General features: G+C 39.3%; 1 protein-coding gene across 1 annotated transcript in view; it reads right to left on the bottom strand.

The window, feature by feature from the left end:
- Positions 1 to 464: 464 nt before the first annotated feature.
- The window catches only part of slc7a14a (solute carrier family 7 member 14a), a 52206-nt gene continuing 25942 nt past the window's right edge, over positions 465 to 26728 (bottom strand). The window contains exons 4-8 of the mRNA XM_056476077.1: positions 22605 to 22822; positions 22343 to 22489; positions 9138 to 9346; positions 6231 to 7108; positions 465 to 4405 (exon numbers count right to left, since the gene is read on the bottom strand). Of these exons, the coding sequence (XP_056332052.1) occupies positions 4032 to 4405; positions 6231 to 7108; positions 9138 to 9346; positions 22343 to 22489; positions 22605 to 22822 (1826 nt within the window). The 3' untranslated portion in view covers positions 465 to 4031. The remainder of the gene's footprint in view (positions 4406 to 6230; positions 7109 to 9137; positions 9347 to 22342; positions 22490 to 22604; positions 22823 to 26728) is intronic.

Raw genomic sequence — 26728 nt, 5'->3', positions numbered from 1 at the left:
ATAAGTATATTTGCATAAGCATAAAAGTGCATATTACTTGTGTGTGTTTTTGAGCATTTAAAGAAGATATCCCTGCCCACCACTTTCCTCACATCCAGGATTAGCACCAGGACTTTGCATCAAAATGAGGGAGTTTTTTTCCATCCCCCCAAACAGATGATAGACATCACATGTAAACTTGATTCAGGCTGATGACAGATGACACAAATGACGTCCTATGATTGCCTCATAGGAATAACACGTATGAAGACTCTCCCCCCAAAAAAGGAGTGTGCTTCAGGTTGTATCGATGTCTGCGCCATACAGACAGACGGGTCTGAACTGTATGAATATGAATTTGAGATTTTCCAAACCATATTGTACCACATCGACCACCATTGCAGCAATGATAATGGAACAGAACATCTGGATCTGTATATCTCATTCCTCTGCATAGCCAGCGTCGCACCTCGCAGTATGACCATGTTTGTTTTGTGCTCAGGTACGGCTCTCGGTTTGCTATTATTCTAGGCTCGCCGCTCCACCCCACAGGAAACAGAGCAGGCCTGCACCGCTTACATAAGCCACCCATGTGAGGATATTTATTACCTCTGATTTCTGTTTTTTTGTGAGACCGCCTTAAAGCGAAAGGAAAACCAAGAGTCACGCTTATCTGATCTGCAATAAATGACTTTCATTGTTGCATTGGAAGCAATATTAACATTTCATTACACAGTGCAACGGGAGAGCAAAACCACAAGTAGAAGAAACAATAAATAGGTTCTTTAAAAAAAAAAAAAGTCATTGAAACCAGAATACATCCACTTCATACCAAAATATACAGCAGAAACAAAGATCAGATTTGCAAGGGAAGCCAATCTCCACATTTCCTGAACAAATACCGAACAAACTATGATAGCAGGAAAGATAGTTCACAAAGTACAAACACTGTACCTTTTATCAGAGACAAATAACAAATAGTAGCTGACTTTAAAAGCAATAGTGGAAAGATTTTTTTTTTCTCAGACAGGCTTTTAATAAAATATTTCTGTATGTAGATTTTATTCTACATAGTTCATCGGCAAATGAATATTTTTGTCATCATTTACTCTTGTTTTGCTATGACATTTGCTATTTATAGGGTCACACTTTATTTTGATGGTCCGTTTGATGAATTAAGTTACATTGCATCTACGTTACAACTAATTATCAATAGATTATAAGTAGACTGTTAGGTTGGGGTTATGGTTAGGGTAAGTTGACATGTACTTGCAAAGATTCTTACAGTCAGTTAAATGTCTGTTTAGCAGCAGTATCAACAGGTATTAAGCAGACCGTCTACTAATACTCAAATGGACCATCAAAATAAAGTGTTACCAATTATATTTTTACTTTTTATGTCCATTCAAAGCAGTGGTGTAGTCCTAAAAAAAAAAAGGTGGTGTACTATTACCCACTCAACCCGCCCATGCTGTTTTATAATTTTACCTGAACGTTTTAGCGAGACATCATTCAGTTGGCTTTGAAAAACTCACAAAATTTTCTCACAGCTGCTGTGGTCGTCAGGGGCAGCGAATGGCGCAAAATATAAACAAAAATGCACCAATTGCAACAAATTAAGATGAGAGTTAAAAAAAAACATTTGGCATGCGAATACACGTAAATTAGGGAAGTCTAATCAGCAAAACAAGTGAGTATACCGAAGGTATACGCAATTATTGATCCTCAGAAGTCGTAATACCCAAACAGCTAGTGGAAAAAAGTAGGCATACTGAATTTACGTGTGTATAGTCCCGACTACACCACTGATTCAAAGTCAGTAGGGTTCAAAACATCACTGAACCCATTGGACTTCCATTGCATGTACAAAAAAGTCTCTTTTTTCATTTATATGAATAAAGGATGACAGATTCTTCATTTTTATCTGAACTATCTCTTTAAAACCTTTCCTCTTTGAACTTTTTCTTCTTTTCTAACATTAAATTAAAACAAAATCTCCATTTAAGTATCTCGGTCTAGAAAGAGGTCATTAAAAATATATGCTTTCTCCACTTTTCTTTAGAAGTTCTGCTGAAAACGTAAGCGAAGCCACAAAAGACCACCGGCGGTGGCTACACTATGCCAACGGAGAACCCTTAAGGTATGAAACGCCTGTAAAAAAATACTTCTCTTCAATATCTCACGCCTCCACACTGTTATATGATGCTCTACTCTACGGAAGTAAAACGGTGTCTTTTTGTCGGATACGGTAAACAAAGGTTGCAGACTTTGGCTTGCTTTTGTAAACAGAGGCCATTCAGGGACGAGGAGGGTTCAGGGGTGTACGGTGGGCAGGCTGTTACCCTCGTCTCTCAGAATGCTACATTTGAGAGTTACATCAAGTCTTTCGACGGTCACCACACATGCAAATACTCACAAACATAGTTTTACTCTGGGCCCTGAACATGCTACACATTCAGCAAAATGCCACAGCGACAAAGAATCACATCATAGACCAGATGCAGGATAAAAAACCAACCCAGGCCCCAAAATGTGACTCAAAGACACAACTTGTGATCTTTAGCTTAGCTTTTTTAAGTTTTAAACGATTCGTCACGATCACAAAAGGGTAGAAACATTTAAAGCAATACGACATAATGTGCATTTGAGGCCTGGATTGGTTGGTTTCTTTTCTTTTTTTGGTTGCCTTTTTTCGGCTGGCAGAGCTGTAGCACAGATAAAGTTAGACTGGACAGATCAGCTCAACTCCACATGAATTATGGGGAACAGCAGAAGAGCACAGCCAGATTGAAAACAAAAACAACACGCTCCCCACCACATGCAAATTTCACTTCTTTACATTCTCTTCTCCTCCTTTTTTGACCAGCCGAGAGACACAAACCGTACTGTGGTCACACCGTCTGCTTTTACACAGAGCTGCCTGCTTGCAAGGATGAAGCGGAGTCACTGGCACGGAAAATGAAATGATGGTGGAACGTGACGGCTGACAGGCACCTTCACCAGGAAAACAAACCCATGGATATATGTCGACAAACAAACAAGCATGGACGCCTCGATGGTCATATATAAAGCACACACTGACAGATGAAGGCACTATTGCAAGCAAATTCCAATGACTATTTGCGACAACCTACAGTCCAAACCTCACTTGGGCTAGATGTTACAGCGGGCCTTTGATTCTGCTCGGTTTTTCATATCATTACCCGTCATATTTTATGGCTAGCATCTATCTTCGCTTTTCAAAATGAACGCTTTATGTCTAATATTCAAATTGATTGAAAACAAGAGCAGCTTACTGACAAAACTGAAGAGTGCAAATTGCTTTAAGGGCTTTACATGGCAATGTTTCAGCTGGTTTTTATATCAACTCCACATAAAAACAGACTGGGAGTGGACGTGACCTGTGAATGCACGTCCTTTTGACAGCTGAAAGAAGTTTGCACTGGGAAAAGTTGCGATAACTAAAAGCATGGTGATAAATCACTTATAAATATTATGCTAGTTAATGTAAATTACTTGAAATGGGGCATCTGTTGCGTTCAAGTGAAACATTGGATCTATATTTACTTCACAGAGAGGCAGAAAATCAGAACATTCTCGTTCCTTGCTGGTGGAATGATCTTCTATTCATAACTCCAAACGCAAATATCTCTTCAGTGTGTATTTAACTGCATCCGGCTGAACAAACAAAATCGCTATAATTTCACTCATCCTTGATGATCTTTGAAAATAGCACTTGTGATTATTCGCCTCTTTACGATGAATTGCTTCTTCATTGCTTTGGATAAAAACGGTGTCAATTTAAGTGCGGAATAGTTTCACTACAGTAAGAATTAGGGACTATATTGTTTAAAAAATAGGGAATTTGTAGACTTTTAGGGTATTAAAAATGATTCTAAAAGTGAAATCCGATCCTGAACATTCTCATTATCCTGTCAGTAGTGAAAAAGGGGCTGCAAATGAAGGTAATGAAGGAAAATAAAAACTCATTGCAGAGACATAACGACCTAGCCCAAGGGTTCTTGGCAGATGAGTACATTCAGGTTCCATTCTCATTCCAAAGGATCGTCCAGATCGTCGTCGACCACCAGCGCCTCAAAACCCGGGCTGGGTTTGCTGGGTTTGCTAGCTTTGCTTTTGGCTCTGCTGTGTGAGGAGGAAGAGGAGGTCCTGTGGTTGTCCAGCCTGTCCGGGCCATCAGACTGAGGCTCGCTCTGCTCCTGGTGTGGCTGTTTCTGCTGGCTGCCTTTGCCCCAGCTCTGGAACGGTCCTTGGTCTCCAGAAGGGTACAGGTCATCATCCACTGCAAAGTTGTCATCCACACCCATGTCGTAGCGCTGGTATGTGCTGGCATGAGCTTCTTCCTCACGGGCTGTGATCTCCAGAGTGCTGTTCCACATGCCGTAGCCAAAGTAGATCAAAACACCTGAAGAGATAACACACAGACAACACAAAGAGTGCATAAGCTAATGCACAAATGTTAGCACAATTTTGATCCAATCTTTTTTGACCAAACAAGCACCAGAAAACACAGCAAAGGACTGTCAGGAGGAGACTTTAGACTTTAGATCCAAATGCCTTTAAGTGCCAATAAGACATTTTCTTCTGAAATAGACTTTTTTTCTCAGACTATATGCTTATATTCTGTTATTTCACATTAAACGCGATCAAATTAACCTATCCATCACAATAAAAGTGAAGAAACTGAACCAACACGCAGAGAGAATATTATTCTTATACATCATATTATTTTTAGAAGAACATTTCATTTGGGACTTAGGAACTAATACTTTTCACACCACCCAGTTGAAAAGAACCAAAATGCAGTCATGTGACAAAATCCACATCACTCATTGGCCAGATGTTTTTGAATGCAATTCCTAAACTGCTTTTTGAGTGGTCAGAATTGATGTGTGGGAAAATACCAATGGAACTCCTGCAAGTAAACAAACCGACAGACACAAAATGTCACCTGACGACTGCGCTGGCTGACTGTATCCCTGGTCATAGTATACTATATAGTTTGTATACATCAGTTTAGACAAACTAAGAGGAAGAGTTTGAAGATGTGAGCTCGGTCTGCTTTTTTGGTCTATTTTTGGTGCGCACTCGACTACGATTGCTACATTCACACCTGCCCAAATGATATGCAAAAGGAGGAAAAACGAACTCTAGTGCGATTCTACCGAAGTAAATAAGGCAGGTTTTAAAACACCCATAGAGGCTTTTGGATCACAACTCTTCATGTATAAAAAGGACTTTCTAGACTTTCAGGAATATGCCCTGTTCAAGCTCAGGAACATTGTTATTTTAATATCCACACAGCTAAAAATCAACTAACTATCTTAATTATGAAGAATGAAAAAATACCACATATAACGACAATATTTTAAATAATTAGCTAAATTATTATTACATTTAAAATGATTTAAGATTCCATGGTCTTAGATGTTTTAATACAGCCAATTATTTAGGTTTAGATTTTTTATATATTTTATTCGAGCTGATTTTATGAATATTAAAAATAAATGGAAAACAAAATTGAGAAAACTTAATAATATGTGAAATCTAATTTTAAACAAATAAGTTAAAGGAAAATAAATAAAACCTCTGCAATATTAACAATTTAGTAATTTGTTATCATATTTAGAATCGCTGTATGTAAGATTAGGTCAATGATTACACTATACTGTATTATTTCTGTTTAATAAAGTATTTTTAATACATACACAGTCAAATATGAAATTACACTACTCTTTCCAAGTTTAGAAACAATTCTTTATTACAAATTTTTAAGTCTTTTATGTTTGTCAGGGCTCCAAAACACATTCAAACAATAATCTGAAATATTAATACAAATTATAACAGCAATTTTAGCTTTCAGTATGTTTTTAATGTATTTTTTCTTGTGATGGCAAAGCTGAATTTCACAAAATAGAGTATCACAAAAAAGATTTCTTCTTATTATGAAAGTTTAAACTATTTACAATTTAAACTATTTAAGCTATTTAATATTTGTATAGAAACCTTAAAACTCTTTTGATAATCTTTATTTTAAACAGAAAAATCTTTTGTAACATTACAAATGTCAAGTGTGCCATTGCTGATGAAGCTAAATAGCATATTATTTCATAAAAATATGTATATTTTATTTAAAGTGTATAATACGGTATGAATATGCACATAAGAAAATAACTAAAAACCTGCCATAAACATAAGAATAAATTAAGACCAACATGATTAAAACTCACCCACAAAGCACCACACTCCAAAACGGATCCATGTGATAGTGGAGAGCTTGAGCATGAGGTAAACGTTCACCAGCATGGCAGATGCCGGGACGAAGGGCACGCAGGGAGCCATGTAGGGCAGACGCTTGGGGTTTTCCGGCTGCTGAATGATTATGAAGACCAGGAGTGTCAGGACCAGCAGCAATACAACCAGCAGCAAGACGGCCCACCACTGGCCATCAGCGATCTGACCCGACCCGAAGATGATGAGGGAGCAGAAGCAGAAGATCAGGATGAACAGCAGAACGACACAGCGAGTGACAATGCGCCCGGTGGCCACTGTGGGACGGTCCATCTTGCCTGGTAAACCCAGCCGAATGCGCATGGTGTAGTAGCGTGGGCCGAGCAGCTTCTTGAGCTTTAGCAGATACGCACTGTCCGTCTCATCTGACTCAATGCCTGAGGACATATCCACTGTGCCGTAGTTGGGGTGACTGGCGGTGTAGGTGGACTTGTCAGGCTTGCCAATCAGCATCTCATTGTCCCCAAGAGATGGCAGGTTTTTGGCTCCGCAGGTGTTTGTTGGAACACCTCCGTAATCGTCACCTTCGCTGACCGGCGAACAGGCTTCCTTCTCGCACTCGGCCAGCACTCCCTCCTTACGCTTTGAGTTTTGCTCAGAGAGGAAGTTGACGAATCCATGGATGTCTCCTTCAGGCTGGTAGCGCAGCAGGAGCACACACACTGACACTAGAGTGTAGGCTAACAGAGTGCCAATGGACATCATCTCGATCAGGTCTCTCAGACTCACCAGCAAAGCCAAGAGTGCTGAGAGGAAGCCGGACACAACACAGGCCACTGCAGGAGTCTCTGTGTATGTACTCACATGGGCCAGGAACCTGCAAAATTAAAATGACAACTTCAGACCTCCAATTACAGGAAGGTCATAGGCGGAGGGTGAACAAACTCCAGGGTAAGGCATTTAAAAAGATTTGCGACCGACCAAGAAGAGGTTTTAACAAAAGCACCGCCTATAAACAAACGTCTATTGTTTTTTTTTCGTTGCTGCTATCTCTGTGGTCTCTGGCCAAGGGGAGATTAAGCCCTCCCCAGCCTTACACACGCTCCGCCAATGAAGGTAGAGCTATCTATGTACTGGTGCGGATGGAGTGCAGATTAAATGCACATTGCATCTGAAGTGGGAATGCTAATCTAGCTCTGACGCTTGTAATGACGAGTAAATTTAAACTGTTGTTGTTTATAACTAAAAAATAAATCTCAATACAACAAATACACAATTCAAGGTATTAACAAACCATTAACTAACACTCTGCTGTGATAAAACAAAACACTATTGGCTGTTTTTTTAGTAAAAGGGAAGGGGCTACACTATGGCCCACCCTCTGTTTGTGTATCAATTGAGATTACCTCAAACGTCGAATAAAAATGCTAATTTTAAAGCACTTCACGGGACCTTTAATAAACTCCTAATAAGCTGTTTATTAATAGTAAGTTAGAATTTGGGTTTAGGTTTTGAGTTGGATTAGGAATATGCAGAATAAGATCATACTTTATTACTAATAATGAACAGTTAATATCTTAACTGTCATGATCACCAGCGATCTAACTACCATAGAGCGCTGGAGAACATTCACATTAACACGAAATACAATCCTGCCTCAAAATGAACTACAGATCCAGTCATGCAACACACACACACACCTGCTCCAAGTCACCACTGATTGCATACACACAGCCAGAGGATTGTCAAGCACTGATTACATAGACTATTTAAGCAGCACAGACACACACACTGTTGCTGAGTCTTGTTATACTGTTGTGAACATTACGACGCATTTTCCCTTGCTTTGCCTTGCCTTCCATGTTTAAACCTCGCTTTGTTTTGTTTGTTTACATTGTATGCTACCTGCCTTCTGACCTATCGCCTATTATTTCGACTATGACTCTGGACTGCCCATACACTTCTCTTTGTTCCTGTACTGACCACTGCTTGCCTGATCATCCTGTTAATAAAACCTGCAAATGAATCCTCACTCCGTTGTACAGCATCACTGTCACATTACATTAATATTAGGCATGTAATAAGATATTGTAATAAGAGCAAAAACATATTTTTACTTCAGACATGTTTTTCATGAGAAAACAACATTTTCACTTGGGTGAACAAAAATTTGCTCTTCTGCCTGCTGGATAAAGTGAGATACACACCTTTGTGGGTGGTCTACTAAACAATTATTGGCTATATTACAAAAAAAGTTTATATTTTTAGTGTAATGACTGCATAAAATATGACAAATATCATATAACAAACATTCAAAGCTTTAAAAAAATCCCAATAAAAGCTTCAAATGTAAATATGATATAGAAGTTAAAGAATTCTGGAACACTGATAATAATAAGAAATGTTAATTGAGCAACAGCCTATCAGCATATAATCAGAAAGATTTGTGAAGGATCATGTGAACCAAAAATATTGACTGCTGAAAATGTAGCTTTAATGTCACAATAAATCGATCACTTCCAGAGGAAGTAAAGAACACATTTGATTTTTTTTTAATAAAAAATATATTTTTTACATAATTTATTTATATTTTAATTTTTTTATATAAAAAAAGATCATCCATTGTATTTTCTTTGACTACTTTGAATCACCTGTGGCGGAGGTACTAATGTTAATACCAGGCATAAACAAGGTGACACATCCAAACATCAATTTTATCAAAGAATTCTTACCATCTAGCTATTATCCTGGCTTTGATTTAAAATGTCAGGGCTCTAAGTAACATTTCTTGTCAGACTGCATGAAGGCAGAAGTGCATTTCTCCAGCAGAGACTGATATTTAAATGGCATTTTAATCATTACAGAGGATCATTATTACTTCACCCTGTGATTTCATTTTATATTACCTGAAGAGCAAACCGTCTCCTGCCATGGCATAGATGACTCTCGGCATTGGGAATAGAGAGCCCAACAAACTGACTGTCAGTCCTGCGATGGAGCCGATGGCCACAATGTATTTGGCAGTTTGGAAGCCATGTAGAGAAAACATCTCCATCAGTGGAGCATCTGAGTCGATTTCAGAGTAGGGAACCATCAGGGTGAGAATCACACTCACCTGAGGAGAAAAACAAAGAGAAAGTGTGTTTCACTGACATACAATTGATCTTATTTATTTATTTATTATTATTATTATTGGCTGCTGCGCCTTTAAAAATGCTGCATCATCATAATGTTAAACATTAGAGACAAGGTTAAAATTTGTAATTACCTTAATGACTTAATAAAAAGATTTAATGTTCTTTATTGGCATTACAGTATTATTTAGATTACAGTATTATTAAAACGTTCACATTTGGTTCTTCAACATCAATACAAAAAAAACAAAAATAATAATAAATGATTTAAAGACCTATAGAAGATTTATTATGGGTGCCACTATTATTTTAGGTGTACAGTTTATGACTTAAGATGAGCTACTGGCACTACTTGTTGCAATTTTTGTCAGCAGTGCAAGTCCTTCTAGTTCATTCTGGCTTATGGCCACAGAATGCAGTTTTTTGTTGTAATTTTCATTATAAAGGAACAAGAGAAGAGATCTTGCTTTCCCAGCGATAAGATGAAGACAAAAGAATGGGATAATGCCTGTGGATGAATAAAGGAAAGACTTTTGTCTTTGTTCTCTCCACTTTAGCACTGATATTTACAATATATACCACAGCTGCTAAAAGAGCTTATAGGTGGTGAAGATCAGTGGTGAAAAGATTACTGAAAAATTATACCTACGTAAAAGTACCATTATTTGCCTAAAAATGTAGTGCAAGTAGAGTAAACCATCTGTTGTAAATATTACTCAAAGTATGAGTAAAAAGTAGATCTTTAAAAAGTATTCAGGAGTAGTGAGTAGTGAGTATTACGCTCTAAAAAAACTTATTCATTTATTAATTTGATAAATTTGTGGATGTGTGTAAACGTAACATTCTGTAGTGCATTTAGTTATTGCCCAGCAGTCACACAATGTCATAAGACATTAATATTAAGTTAGATTTGAGTTGTGACATCAGGTGGCCAAAATTCAATGTCTAGCCAGTCTAAGGACAACGCTATTTCCAGTAATGACGTCAAATAACTTTAATATTTGGTTGATTTTAGGTTGTGTTAGAAAGTGACCAAAATCCAACATCGAGCCAACATCTTAAACCAGTGTCGCATCGATGACAAATACTGACATTTTTTCGTCAGGTATGGAAACCAAAATTCAACGTCTGATAGACGTCATAGTGGTATTGTTCAAACTATGTCAAGCTGTAACATCATTAGATGTTGACATTTGGTTGATTTTAGGCTGGACGTTGGACATTGATGTAGACCTAATATTGGGTTCTAGACGTCAACCTGACCAAAATGCAACATCCCACGACACTGGGGTACAACGTCAATCTGACGTCATGTTCGTTCTTGTACCTGCTGGGTGTTTAAGGGCATTTTGGTTATCATACAGTAAACATTCATTATCTTCTCATCAGTGACATGCATCTAAACAGTCTCTGGCTCATTGCGTGTAAAGATTTTGGACTTTGTCTTGGACACTTTTAATGCTTCCAAACAGTTTGCTGCATGTCTGAAGGTATTTCATTATGATGCGATTTGTCTTCTATGTGCGATTTGATTGGAATCACAGGACAAGAAAAAAAGTTAGTGACTGCAGGTTGAAGGAAAGTAGTGGAATAAAAGTAGAGATACTGCACTAAAAATGTACTCAAGGGAAAGTAAAAGTACACATTTTTAAAACTACTTGGTAAATTACAACTCCTGAAATAAAACTACTCAATTACAGTTGTTTGAGTTTTTGTAATTTGTTACTTTACAGCACTGGTGAAAATGGATATAAGCTTATGCTTAAATCAAATGCTCCACCATTGTTTTTTTTCCCCACAAGAAGTTTAAATGCTCTGGGATATTGAGTGAAATTTGTTGACAAACAGAAGATGTAAAATGCTTAACAAATATCAATGCTTGTGTCATGGATTGGTCAGGCTCTCACGACCCCCACTCACGAAGATCACCATCACCTGACTTCTAATGAGCACACAGCTGCATCACATTCACGAGCACCAGATAAAAGCACAGCACTCCAGTCGCTCATTGTCCGGGCTCGTCTCGACGAAAGCGGACAACTGAGCGACCACTCAGCGTAGTCATCCTCAGCTAAAACAAACGATTTACTTACCTGTTCTCTTTGTATTCCTCCTAGTCTTCCTGGTCCTCCCGAATCGTCCTGTCTTCCAGTCCTTCCAAGTCTGTGTCATCCTCTGTCAGCTGTATCTGGTGTGTGCTGTCCATCCTCGTGTATTCCTGTTACCCAGCCACGGAGGAAAAGACCCCAACATCATTCCTGATCCTCCTGGCTATCCTTCATGTGCTCCTTGTTGTCATTTAATAAACACCCTAACGTTTCCTTACCTCTGTCTCCTGTCCGCTTCATAACAGAAGCCCGGACCCCATAACGACGACAACATGAGCACCCCCCGATCACCTTCAAGAGCTGGTGGACCAGTTGAAGCGGATTCTACAGCCACCAGCTCCACTTTCCAACGCACCACCAGCACCGAGCACTTCCGCCTCCACAGTTTCTTCTTCGGCCCTTCCTTCCAGTCCCATGGCCCGACCAGCGCCCTACTCAGGCGGAGCGGGGGGGAGTGCAATGGTTTTCTGTTACAATGTTCCCTCATATTCGAAATGCAACCTTCTCTATATCCCACAGATAAGTCGAAGATCGCCTACATCGTATCTCTACTCTCTGGACCTGCACTTAAATGGGCTGAGACGATCTGGAACCAAGCCGGGCCGGTCATGAATTCCATCACTACCTTCACGGAGTATTTCAAAGAGGTGTTTGGACGTTCTGATGGGGAAGTAGCCGCTGGAGAGCAGCTGTATCATCTAAAGCAAGGTACTCTATCTACACAGGAATATGCTCTCCGGTTTCGCACTCTAGCAGCTGCAAGTGGATGGAATGAGAGATCGTTGTTGACCACGTACCGGCTCGGCTTGGAACCCACTCTCCGAATCCAACTGGCCACATTAGATGATACAATGGGTCTGGAGAGATTCATCCAACATTCTCTCCGATGTTCCGATCGTCTCCGTTCCTATCAACAGGACACCATCACCCCCTCGTCTGCACTCCTCCAATCGCCTGAGTCAACAGCCTCTCCAGAACCAGAACCCATGATAATAGAGTCTGGAAGACTGACATCAGCGGAACGACAGAGGAGGCTGACCCGGGGTCTGTGTCTATACTGCGGTGTCAGTGGACACACCCGTATGGAGTGTCCCCTTCGTCCCATTCGGACTTCAGTGAGTGTATTCAGTACGAATATTGAACAATGTAAACCACTTACTACCACCGTACAAATAACTACTGCCTCTATTTCTCTCCTTGTCACAGCCCTCATCGACTCCGGGTCAGCAGGGAACTTCATCTCCCAATCCCTCTGTCGTCAACTCCACCTCCGTACTGAGGCGTCCTCGCATATATACCAGATACAACCGATAACCCAGTGCACTCGATCTTCGACCCGTATCCATCGACAATGCGAAGACATCCTTCTTCAAGTGGGGTTGTTACATCAAGAGAGGATTCAATTTCTGGTTCTGGAGGGTGCAAATATGGACATCATTCTAGGGCGCCCGTGGCTGGTGAAGCACGATCCCATCATCTCTTGGGGCACAGGAGAGATAAAGAAATGGGGATCTGGATGTACACCTGCCTGTTTTCCAAATCTCCCTCTTCAAGGTCGGAACCCCATTTCTTTGTTTGCAACATCGGTCGAGAGCCCTCCTGAGAAGCAGTCTATCCACATTCCTAAGGAGTACAGCTCCTTTCATGATGTCTTCTGCCCCAAGAGAGCTTCCCAGCTACCGCCCGCATCGGCCATGGGACTGCGCGATCGACCTAGTTCCAGATGCCCAGTTGCCAAGAGGTAGGATCTACCCGCTCTCGCTTCCAGAGAATCAGGCAATGGAAGATTACATAAGGGAGGCTCTGAGTCAGGGGTACATACGTCACTCAAAATCACCAGCCGCCTCAAGCTTCTTCTTTGTGGCCAAGAAGGACGGAGGGCTGCGTCCATGCATCGACTACAGGGTCCTAAATAACGGTACAGTAAAATACCGATATCCCCTTCCTCTGGTACCAGCCGCTTTGGAACAGCTCCGAGAAGCTAAAGTCTTCACTAAATTGGACCTCCGCAGCGCGTATAATCTGATAAGAATACGTGAGGGGGACCAATGGAAGACAGCATTCGTGACCCCTACTGGCCACTATGAATATGAGGTCATGCCTTACGGTCTGGTCAACGCCCCCTCCGTATTCCAAAACTTCATTCATGAAGTCCTCCGGGAGTTTCTTCACCACTGTGTAATAGTGTACATAGATGACATCCTCATTTACTCCCGGAGTGAGGCCGAACATCGCCAACACGTTGCGGAGGTCCTACACACATTGAGAGAACATCACCTCTACCTCAAAGCGGAGAAATGCTCATTCCACCAGAAGTCGATTCATTTCTTGGGATACATCATTGACCAAAACCGGTATACGTATGGATGGGAAGAAAATTGAGGCTGTTCTATCCTGGTCAGAACCCACTTCCATTAAGGAGCTCCAGAGGTTTCTTGGGTTTGCTAACTTTTATAGACGGTTTATCAAGGACTACAGCAGGATTACATCACCTCTCACTAATCTCCTCAAGGGTAAACCCAAAGGACTGGAGTGGACCAAAGAAGCAGCCGCAGCCTTCCGCCTTCTTAAGAAGGAGTTCACAAGGGCCCCACTCCTGACTCATCCTGACCCAAATCTTCCTTTCGTGGTGGAAGTGGACGCATCCACCACCGGCGTCGGGGCAGTATTATCTCAACATCATGATACACCGCCCCGACTGCATCCCTGTGCCTATTTCTCTCGGAAGTTGAGCCCGGCGGAGCAGAATTACAGCATAGGAGACAGGGAGCTTCTAGCAATCAAGCTAGCCTTGGAGGAGTGGCGTCACTGGTTGGAGGGAGCCAAACATCCGTTCCAGGTGATCACAGATCACAAAAACCTCCAATACATCAAAGAGGCCAAGAGACTATGTCCACGTCAAGCCAGATGGTCACTTTTCTTCTCACGTTTTGATTTCTCCATTTCCTATCGTCCAGGACCCAAGAATCTAAGAGCAGACGCTCTCTCTCGTTTACACGAGCATCACGATCATGAAGAACTCCCAACGAAGATTCTTCCCGAACACATCTCCATTTGTCCGATCACCTGGAACGCTCCTCCAGTCGTTGCCACTCCGGAAGCCCCTGCTCCGCCGGGATGCCCTCCTCATCGGCAGTTCATACCACCTGAACACCGGGTAGATCTGATCCACTCCTTACATACCTCGCTAGGCACTGGACATCCAGGGATCAACAATACTCTCTCGCTAGTATCCCAACGATTCTGGTGGCCAAACATGGCAAGGGATGTGAGGCAATATGTTCAGGGCTGTAAGGACTGTGCCCAATCCAAGAGCCCACGTCATCTACCCGCTGGAAAGCTCCATCCCTTGCCGATTCCGAACCGTCCCTGGTCACACCTAGGAGTGGACTTTATCACTGACCTCCCTTCGTCAGAAGGTAATACCTGTATTCTAGTCATAGTAGATAGATTCTCAAAGTTTGTCAAACTAATCCCTCTGAAAGGTCTTCCCACAGCCTTTGAAACTGCCGACAATATCTTTAATCAAGTCTTCAGGTCATTTGGTATTCCAGAAGATATTGTGTCGGACAGAGGTCCACAGTTCATCTCACGTCTATGGAAAGCCTTCTTCAAGCTCCTAGGTGTGGCCGTCAGCCTCTCTTCTGGATATCATCCCCAAACCAACGGGCAGACAGAGAGGAAGATTCAGGAGGTGGGACGGTTCCTGAGGACCTTCTGCAGTGGTCACCAGAACTCCTGGAGCCAGTATTTGGGCTGGGCAGAATATGCCCAAAATTCACTGCGGCAACCCTCCACCGGACTCACGCCATTCCAGTGCGTCCTGGGCTTCCAACCACCGCTCTTTCCCTGGGATGGCGAACCATCTGATGTCCCCGCAGTGGATCACTGGTTCCGGGAGAGCGAGAGAGTCTGGGACGAGGCTCATCAACATCTGCAGAGGACAGTCCGTCGAAGCAAGGTAACCGCCGATAGGAGAAGGTCTGAAGAACCCAGATACACACCCGGACAAAAGGTGTGGCTATCCACCCGGGACATACGCATGCGACTGCCCTCTCGCAAGTTAAGTCCCCGATTTGTTGGTCCCTTCACCATCGTGGAACAGGTTAACCCCGTCACCTACAAACTACAATTACCCTCTCACTACCGTATTCACCCTACATTCCACGTATCACTCCTGAAACCCTATCACGATCCTGTTCTTCCCTCCACAGAGCCTGACCACGAAGAGGAACCCCCTCCTCCACTGCTCCTAGAAGAAGGAGCCGTCTACGCAGTGAAGGAGATCTTGCGTTCCCGACGTCGTGGTGGCCAGTTGGAGTACCTGGTGGACTGGGAAGGGTACGGCCCCGAAGAAAGGACATGGGTTCCCAGAGCTGATATTCTCGATCCTAGTCTCATGGTGGAGTTTCATGAGAGCCACCCTGAGTTCCCAGCGCCTAGAGGCAGAGGGAGACCACCACGGCGTCGGAGGTGTCGGCCCTCAGGAGCGGGCCCTGGGGAGGGGGGTACTGTCATGGATTGGTCAGGCTCTCACGACCCCCACTCACGAAGATCACCATCACCTGACTTCTAATGAGCACACAGCTGCATCACATTCACGAGCACCAGATAAAAGCACAGCACTCCAGTCGCTCATTGTCCGGGCTCGTCTCGACGAAAGCGGACAACTGAGCGACCACTCAGCGTAGTCATCCTCAGCTAAAACAAACGATTTACTTACCTGTTCTCTTTGTATTCCTCCTAGTCTTCCTGGTCCTCCCGAATCGTCCTGTCTTCCAGTCCTTCCAAGTCTGTGTCATCCTCTGTCAGCTGTATCTGGTGTGTGCTGTCCATCCTCGTGTATTCCTGTTACCCAGCCACGGAGGAAAAGACCCCAACATCATTCCTGATCCTCCTGGCTATCCTTCATGTGCTCCTTGTTGTCATTTAATAAACACCCTAACGTTTCCTTACCTCTGTCTCCTGTCCGCTTCATAACAGCTTGTCGTTATGCACAGCCACTGAGAAGAGAGTTTAAATCAAATATGTGATTTGTAAGTTTCCCTTCAGTCAGTAAATGTACTGTATGACTTTCTCCAGTTATGACTGATCCAGCCATGCAGACGGATGTAGCAAGGTATGTTGTTTGCATTTAGCATTTCTTGCCTCTGCTGTGTCTCTGTTCATAATTCACACAATATCCAGGCTGTTTAGATTCTATGTAGGGGGAAATAGATGGTAGTAAAGACTGCTGACCCAAAGCCCCACAAAATGATTTGCATGAGCAGCTGTCTGACGTGATATATTATTCACCTAAAATACCGGCATGGCACCCCTTAGAGTCCAAAAGAATGTGGATTTTTTTTAAATAATAAATATTTAATGTGTTTTTTAAAAAAACATTTTTAAACTTTTGTAAAAAAAACATCATTTATGTTACATTAAAAGCACAAAATAAAATAAGTTTTCATTTAAATGTCTAAAAATCATAGACAGTGTTATTCATTATGCTGACTTATGACTTAGATTATCCCAAATGTTAAGAAGAATGTTAAAGGAATTAAGAAGTTATAAGTATATATATATATATATATATATATATATATATATATATATATATATATATATATATATATATATATATAAAGTCAGAATTATTAGACCCCCTGAATTATTAGCCCCACTGTTTCTTTTTCCCCCAATTTCTCTTTAACAGAGAGAAGATTTTTTAAAATCATATTTCTTAACTTAATAATTTTAATAACTCATCTCTAATAACTGATTTATTTTATCTTTGCCATGATGACAGCACATAATATTTTACTAGATATTTTTCAAGATACTTCTATACAGCTTAAACTGACATTTAAAGGCTTAACTAATTAGGTTAACTAGGCAGGTTAGGGAATTAGGAAAGTTATTGTATAAATACGGTTTGTTCTGTAGACATTGGAATTTTTTTTTTTTTTTGCTTCAAGTGTCTAATAATTTTGACCTTAAAAAGGGCCTTCAAAAATAGTTCAGAGATATAGGCCCCGAAGTAAAAAAGGTTGAGAATCCCTGCTTTAGCACATCCATGAACTTGATTTCTGCTGTCCTGTAGACTTTAGAGAAGACCATAAATCCCATAATTTCACACTGGGTCACCGCATCAAACTAAGCCTTTGTTTGTTGTGAAAACACACCTTCTAGCTGAGGAAATTATATACTGTGCCTTTAAATCATACACACCTTAATACCTTTATAGACAGAGAAACACAGCCAAACGGCAAATATTTTATTTTGTATCTGGTATGTAGGACTAATTGAAATAATTCAAATGAATATATGATTACTATATAATTCAAATGTTCATTGAACATCATTGAAACAGACATCAGCGAAACAGTCTTCATGTGTTCAAATGTCTGATGTCATAAGGGTGGAAAGTAGTTTTTAAATAAAAAAAGGTTTGGGCAGCACTGAGTACTGAAAGTTACAATCATAGCACAAATGACTTTTTTATTTTAAAATATCAAGGAGGCTTTGATTCTGAACAATATGAACCATTTTATACATTTCTGTCACTCAAACACACACTTGCACACAGTTGTACACACACAGACAGAGAATAAAGTGCCTGGCTAAATTTAGCCTCTAAACAACACAATGAGCACTGGAGGGGTGAACGCCGCTAATTAACGAGTTCGCTCCTCATCAGACAGATCTGTAGGTGTGAAAATGAGCAGCCATTTTAGTAAGGATTATGCATTACAGCTAAAACCCCCCCAAAAATACTGTTAGGCAGACAAAAGAATTGAAATAGGAATTAGAAGAAAACAGAAGTATATTGTATATACTAATGTAAAAATAAGGTCTGTTGGTGTGTTCGCATTCATTGTGTTACTATGACGACCTCCTGCAGACAGACGGCATTGCATTGTAATAAAGCCAGAGAGCTTTTAATAAATGCAGACATGCTGCATGAAGAGAATGATCAATGACTGTCTGTGAACACTAAGAAAAGAACAAAGACTATCTGAACACATCATTTATATTCTTACTGTATGTTTGAGACATCCAAGTATAACTAGATTGTGAAGAACAGAACAAGAGCTTCAACATTTAAATCATCAAGCGCACTCTGTTATCTTTAAATGCCCAAGCTCTTATAGTCAGGTGGATTCTGACTAGCATTAAAAAAAATGTTTTAAAAGTGATAATTTCTCTCTTCCAGAGTTTTTTAATGATTATCTATAGAATTTAACAATATATGTTTTGTTATTGTTAACAATAAAGTCAGAAGAGGTACAGTAGTAACAGTACAATTTCACAATAAAAAAAAACATTGCCTGAAAAAGTTCTGTCTTTTTAATAGTGCAAACACAGCAGTTTTGAAATCTGTTGCTTTTGAATTCCACACTTCTTATAGTCTGGTGGATTATTGTGTATTGTTATAGTTATTAGAATAAATGAGGCTTAAAAGAATTCTTCATCCAAAATGAAATATCAGTCATTCTTTACTCACCCTGGTATTGTCTCAATGCTGCATAACCTTGTTTCCTTTTCGATGTACAATACACCGATTTTAATTACATTTTCTAATTTAGACTAGTTGATATAATGGCAATGAAAAAAATCCTGACCTTGACCATTTGTCTTTGTGCATGAATGCACATTCATGAGGCAGTTCACTCTGATTAAAAAGTGAAAAGCACACATTGGAAGTGTTCTATTTTGATAAATTAAGATGAAAAAGCATTATCTAATATGCCTAAAAATCCTCGAAAAATATGTATTGAAAGAAATGTCTTTGAGACAGATCTCCAGCTGTAAGATGAGAAACAGAATGAGCGTTTATGTGAAGTTTCACAAGTAAAGTTTATTTATAAACTAATTTCGAGAGATTAGATTAGATTCAATTTATTGTCATCACACATGTACAAGTACAAGGCAACGAAATGCATGCGGAGGATCACGTGCTTATGATTGCTTGTGGCTGGTCCCACATTATCTAATTGATGATTCACTAATCAGACAATTCCTAAGCCACTATAAATACTCTAAGTTCCATATAACAGCCATCTTCGTTTTGAAGAATCCCCCTCCACCCCTACTCCTCCTCCTTTCCTAGAAGGGTGGCACGGTGGCTCAGTGGTTAGCACTGTTGCCTCAAAGCAAGAACATCACTGATTCTAGTCCCTATCAAGCCAGCCAACATTTCTGTGCGGAGATTACACATGCTCACGTGGGTTTCCCCCTGGTTCCCAGGTTTCCTCCCACCGTCCAAAAACATGCAACTTAAGTTAATTGACTAATCCAAATCGGCACCATAGACATGCACCTAGTAAGTAGTTATCTCTTAAGAGCAATCACTATGTGTTCATTAGCTACTACAGCAGGGGAGTTCTCGAGATCTACCTATGAGCTCAGGGCTCTCTCCCGAGACAGCATGCCAAACAAGCTTTATAATCAATCATCAGCTAAGTGTCAACTCTTGAAACTAATTTCGAGAGGAGCGCGTGATATGATTGACTATAGCTGATCCTTATTGCTAATCATTAGCTAGCCTATTGGATCATTCCAAAATTACTAAAATATCCAGCCTACACTTCATTCCCTATCTTCGTTTTGGAAAACCCCCTCTAACCTTCTCATCCTTAATTCTATGATTGGTTGACACAGCGGCTCAGTAGCTGGCGCTGCTGCCTCGCAGTGGGAGGGCCAATGGTTCAAGTTCTAATTGAGCCAGGCGGTACTCTCTGCGCGGAGTTTGCATGTTCTCCCCATGTTCGCGTGGGTTTTCCCCAGGTACTCTGGTTTACTCCCACAGTCTGAAAACATGTACATAAGCGAATTGTAATAACAGTCACAAGCACTTAACACATATTTACTTAATCAATTATAACCACCATATTAACCAAATTATAGGTAAATGAACTGGGGAGCTTTAGAGAAACACCTGATCTCGTATCCCTCCTAATGCTCATTGACCAGGCGGGAACCTGGGGCTCATCTATATCCGAGCTCAGGGTTCTCTCCCTGGACAGCATGCCAAATCTGCTATCATAGTCGAGCATTATCTAAGTGTGAACTGATTCATTCATTCATTTTTTTTTCAGCTTGGTCCCTTTATTAATCTGGGGTCGCCACAGTGGAATGAACCACCAACTTATCCAGCATATGTTTTACGCAGCGGATGCCCTTCCAGCCGCAACCCATCACTGGGAAACATCCATACACACTCATTCACACACATTCACTATGGTCAATTTTAGCTTACCCAGTTTACCTATACCACACATCTTTGGAAAACCGGAGCACACCCACACGAACATTGGGGGAACATGCAAACATCACACAGAAATGGCAACTGACCCAGCTGGGGTTCGAACCAGCGACCTTCTTGCTGTGTGGCGAATGTGCTACCCACTGAGTGTGAACTCTTGAAAGATAAATGAGATGTTGTTGTGACAATTTTGCCTTTTTTTCAACTATTAGAATTACAAATATGTACATATGTTACGTAAATATATTATCTATTATGTTATATATTTTACCCCTACAAATATATTACCTATAATTTCTATATGTGTCCATATGGCTGTATATGAACAACAGTGATTTTTTGCACTATTTTGACAAATTATTGACTATAATGACATTTTATTTACAGTATGTGGAATCCAGTTGTAATATGCATATGTTGCCATTTATCATGCCATATTTCAGCTTTCTATATGGGTAATGTGCAGTGAAAAAAAATGACAGTAAACTCATTATGATGGAATAAATAAAACTAGTTGAGTGTATCCACTGTCTGTACTGTTCCCTCTACACATGTATAAACCATAATGAAACCTGTCTCATATATTTTAAACAACAATATTTAATGATTGTTAAAGACTGTTTATTGAAACGATGTGCATCTTGTGTGCTGGTGATCTAAAGTTGTGTTCCTGTAGTATTTGCATGATAAAAGGATTATGTGAAACAATGCAAGATTTCTTTAAGGAAATGAATGCAGCATGCAAAGTTTTGAACACTGGAGAGTCTGTGTTAAAAGTAGTGACTGTTTAGAGTTTTGTGTCTAGAGTTTTGAAAATTGACATCAAGGTTCTAAAATTTGTGGCAAAACAATTGAAAAAACTGTAACATGGAATGACTATTCAGCATTCACAAGTTTAGTTAATTTTGCCTGACATGACATAAGCAAATGATCATGTTATAAAACAGCAGAGAGTTGTATGAAAGCAGTTGATGCATGTCTAAAAGCATATGCAATCTGTTGGATGGAATGAGAAACTGCTACTATGATGGGCAAAAATATTAAATTGTTTTGAGAAATGCATTAACTGTTGTGCAAATGTAAATAGTGTTGTGAGAAATGCACCAAAGTCACTGAGGAAAACTGTAAATGGCTGTGCAAATAGTATCTAGTGCTCTCTTGAGTATTTTCAGGAAGTGTTACCAAATCTGACTTTTTTGAACTGGAAAAAAATGCACAGAGTAAACTGTCATAATGAAAACATGACAGCCATTTGACTATCTTGTTCATAAATAATGGTGTCATGACTTTTCATCTGCATGACACTGAGACTCTCATTGACATGAATACTTGCTTTTGAGGAATGAGCTATCCATTTTGAGCAAGTGACAGGCTTTTGCAGGTTATCAACAAGGTTTTGCAGTTTGTGCTAATTGTTTTGAGAAATGCATTAACTGTTGTGCAAATGTAAATAGTGTTGTGAGAAATGCACCAAAGCCACTGAGGAAATCTGTAATGTAACAAATCTAAGTGGATTGAACATAAAACAATTAAGTTGTCCCCAAAAATGTTTCAGGTCATTTTAAATAAGTAGTATGAGCAAGCAGCAAAATCCTTTTTTTGAGTGCTTATATACTCACAGAGACGTAGGCAGTGAGGCAGGTGACCAGAGAGGCAGTAATGGCATAGGGAATTGATGTGTTGGGACTCTTGGCTTCTTCTCCTGTGGTGGCGATGATGTCAAACCCAATAAAGGCATAAAAGCAAGTGGCTGCACCCTGCATGACCTGTTGGGCAGAGCGGTTGATTGTAGATACAAGACAATTTCCTTGCCTGTGTTTATGTTTAGAGTCACTAACTGCACTATGGGCTTGAGCTTAATTGATTTGAAATGTACTTTACCCCTGACCAGCCATAAGGCAGGAATCGTCCCTCATCCCAGTTGCTCCCACTGACGAAGAACAGGCCTGCGATCATTATGAACACCCACACCACCAGATTGATGACGTTCAGCACGTTGTTGAAGCCCACTGAATTCTTCACGCCCAGAGCGACTATCACTGTGACCAGGATGCCTATGACCAGGGCCAGGATGTCTGGATACGACTGCTCCCCTTTACCTGACAGGTGATAAAGGAGGAATATTTTTGAAAGATCTGAAGATTTTTGAATGTTTGTTTATGATTTGTCTAGTATGAATACTTAAAAATCTACACTGCAAAAAGTGAAATCTTAAACAAACTACTTTAACTTGTTACAATTAAATTATTTAGGTTGACAAACTTAACTTGTAACAAATTTTATTCATTTATTTATGGCAAGTGCAAGTATTGTTCACTGAAAGCGAATATAGTAATTCATTTAATTGTAACAAGTCGAAGTAATTTTTTTAAAGTTTTTACTTTTTACAGTGCATAGAGTGGATAAGCTGGCTGAATATGACTGATAACCAGACAGACAGACAGATGGATATATGCATGGATGGATGGATGGATGGATGGATGGATGGATGGATGGATGGATGGATGGATGGATGGATGGATGGATAGATAGATAGATAGATAGATAGATAGATAGACAGACAGACAGACAGACAGACAGACAGACAGACAGACAGACAGACTCGTTTGAATTGGGTTATTTCAACTTAATTTATGCAAATTGACAGACAGACAGACAGACAGACAGACAGACTCGTTTGAATTGGGTTATTTCAACTTAATTTATGCAAATAGACAGACAGACAGACAGACTGACTCGTTTGAATTGGGTTATTTCAACTTAATTTATGCAAATGGACAGACAGACAGACAGACAGACTCGTTTGAATTGGGTTATTTCAACTTAATTTATGCAAATAGACAGACAGACAGACAGACAGACAGACAGACAGACAGACAGACAGACAGACAGACAGACAGACAGACAAACACACAGACTCGTTTGAATTGGGTTATTTCAACTTAATTTATGCAAATGGACAGACAGACAGACAGACAAACAGACAGACAGACAGACAGACAGACTCGTTTGAATTGGGTTATTTCAACTTAATTTATGCAAATAGACAGACAGACAGACAGACAGACAGACAGACAGACAGACAGACTCGTTTGAATTGGGTTATTTCAACTTAATTTATGCAAATAGACAGACAGAGAGACATACAGACAGACTGACTCCTTTGAATTGGGTTATTTCAACTTAATTTATGCAAATGGACAGACAGACAGACAGACAGACAGACAGACAGACAGACTCGTTTGAATTGGGTTATTTCAACTTAATTTATGCAAATAGACAGACAGACAGACAGACAGACAGACAGACAGACTCGTTTGAATTGGGTTATTTCAACTTAATTTATGCAAATGGACAGACAGACAGACAGACAAACAGACAGACAGACAGACAGACAGACAGACAGACAGACAGACAGACAGACAGACAGACAGACAGACAGACAGACAGACTCGTTTGAATTGGGTTATTTCAACTTAATTTATGCAAATGGGAACCAAGAGCAAAATTCACTTTGAATTGAATCAATGACATTAAACCACTTTCATTTGAATTAAACTCATCTGAAAAACAATGTACTCTCATGGAGTCAACTAATCTCAATCTTTTACTATGTTTATGAAAATCTAGAATATTCTGTTATTTATTGCAGCTCAAAAATAATAACTGCCCTACACTGAAAAAAGTGTTGCATGCAAAACTGTTGCACACAATTTATTTGTGTTGAATTTAAACAAACAAATTAAATTGAGTAATGTTCAACTTAATTTGTTTGTTTAAATTTAACCCAAATAAATTGTTAACAACCACTTAACGTAAAAAAAAAATTTGTAAATCCAAGGAATCATCTTTGAATACTTTTTTTCAGTGTACTAATGCATACTTTTGACTGAAATTGATCTCCAAACTAGTATTAGCACTATTATGGCTCAATGAGTGAAGCAACAGACACTAATGTTATTGCATTTTTTCTCCATTAGTTTGGCTCATTTCTTGAAACAGAAATTACATTCTCAAAATTCTAAGATCATTTGGCAAAACAATGTTACAGTTTAGCACAACAATAGCTCAACAAATAATGTGGATGGTTCAGCACAACACCATGGTTCACCTGCAACAGCTCATATCTTTCCCAAAACAGTTCACTCATGTGTCAAAACTAAATTTCCTTCTCATTTAAACAATCAGTGTCCAACATGCTTTGTCCCTTTAGCATTGTGTAAGCACTGCAAGTCAAAATGTTTAAATGTTTTGTCACTATCGCAGAGGACCATTGAAATATCCCTCATGTCCACCTTACAGTCTTAGCCCAGTCCTTCATTGACAATGGCTACTGTACTGTTTTTTTCAAGCTAACAGAATACAATTGTGTATAAAACTGAAAAAAATATCAATCAAGTAATTTCCATACATCAGAATAAAACAAAAATATACTGTAATGTAAACACACAAACAAAAAACAAGGAAAATAATATGCAGCCTACAGTGCTTGATTGGTCATCTGAGATGTGTGAAATTCCCCCTTTGTTAGTTAAGTTCTAGTTTCACCTGACTGTCAGTTGCTGTAATAAATGTATTAAATGTTCCACGGATGGTATTCAAGTTATTATGTTCTTGACTAATTTTGACAATTGAACAGACTATTGTGCATGTGTTGACTTATACAATGAAATGACGCTGACACATTTTGGAGTGAACAACCATTGAACTGAGAATCAACAATCAGTTTAGATCAACTAGATCTATTCACTTGGAAATTGTGCTAAATGTAGGCTATCTGTACTTATCATTTGCAAAGATGTACTTAGACATTTGCAATTTGATTAAATGAATGAGAAAATCAAGTCTGTTGTGAACAATTGCCAAGTGGTTTGGAGGTTTGTTCATGTTTTTTTGAGAATGTAATTCCTGTTTCAAAAAATGAGCCAAACCAATAGGATCCACTACACAGGATGTAACACAATTTCTACATGTTGTCTCAACACAAGATGATTGTTAACCCTTTTTTTTAAACAAATAGTTTGAACAAGCAGCAAACATGTACCCTCGATTTCTATTTAACCGAAAGAAAATTTTTCTAGAACACATTTCTAATCAAAATAGTTTTAATAACTATATTCTAACAGCGGATTTCTTTTATCGTTGCCATGATGACAGAACATAATATTTCACTAGATATTTTTCAAGACAGTTATATTCAGCTTAGTGTGCAATTTAAATGCTTAATTAGGTTAACTAGACAAGTTAGGGTAATTAGGCAAGTTATTGTATAATGATGGTTTGTTCTGTAGACAGTAAAAAGTTTATAATTAAATAAATATATATATATATATATATATATATATATATATATATATATATATATATATATATATATATATATATATATATATATATATATATATATATATATATATATATATATATATATATAAGCAATATACATTGCTTAAGAGGGCAAATAATATTGTAATAATATAATAAATTGTATTAAATTAACAATAATATTTAAAAAAAAACAGCTTTTATTCTAGCTGAAATAAAACAAATTAGATTTTTTTTTCAGAAGAAAAAACATTGTAGGAAATACTGTGAAAAATTAAAATACTGTGAAAAATTTGATTTAAAGTGTACATATTTTAAATGTAGATACAGACAAACTGAGATTAGTTTAAACAGCTGTATTCACAAAATGACAGCAGACAGTCCTCAACTGACCCTTCAATGATGTCATGAATAACGCATCTATTTCTAAAAATACTAACCATGCCTTAAGCAGAAATGACGCATTATGAAGCATAATTTGGCTACGTGTATGCACAGAGATACACAAATGGAGGGATATCTGACTTAGGGGAAGGGGGTCGGTAAAGAAAAAGAAGAGATTTTACAACTGCTGCTGGTGTGAGATTAGTGAGATTATATATTTTGGCACGGTATGCCATGTTTTGACTGGGTCAGACATAATAGTCTATAAGTAACATCTGTTTGCAAACCAAATATTC

The sequence above is a fragment of the Danio aesculapii genome, chromosome 2 (assembly GCF_903798145.1).
Source record: "Danio aesculapii chromosome 2, fDanAes4.1, whole genome shotgun sequence".
In the NCBI taxonomy this organism is placed as follows: domain Eukaryota; kingdom Metazoa; phylum Chordata; class Actinopteri; order Cypriniformes; family Danionidae; genus Danio; species Danio aesculapii.
Note: the sequence above shows the minus strand (reverse complement) of the source record. Positions and strands in the feature narration are given on the sequence as shown.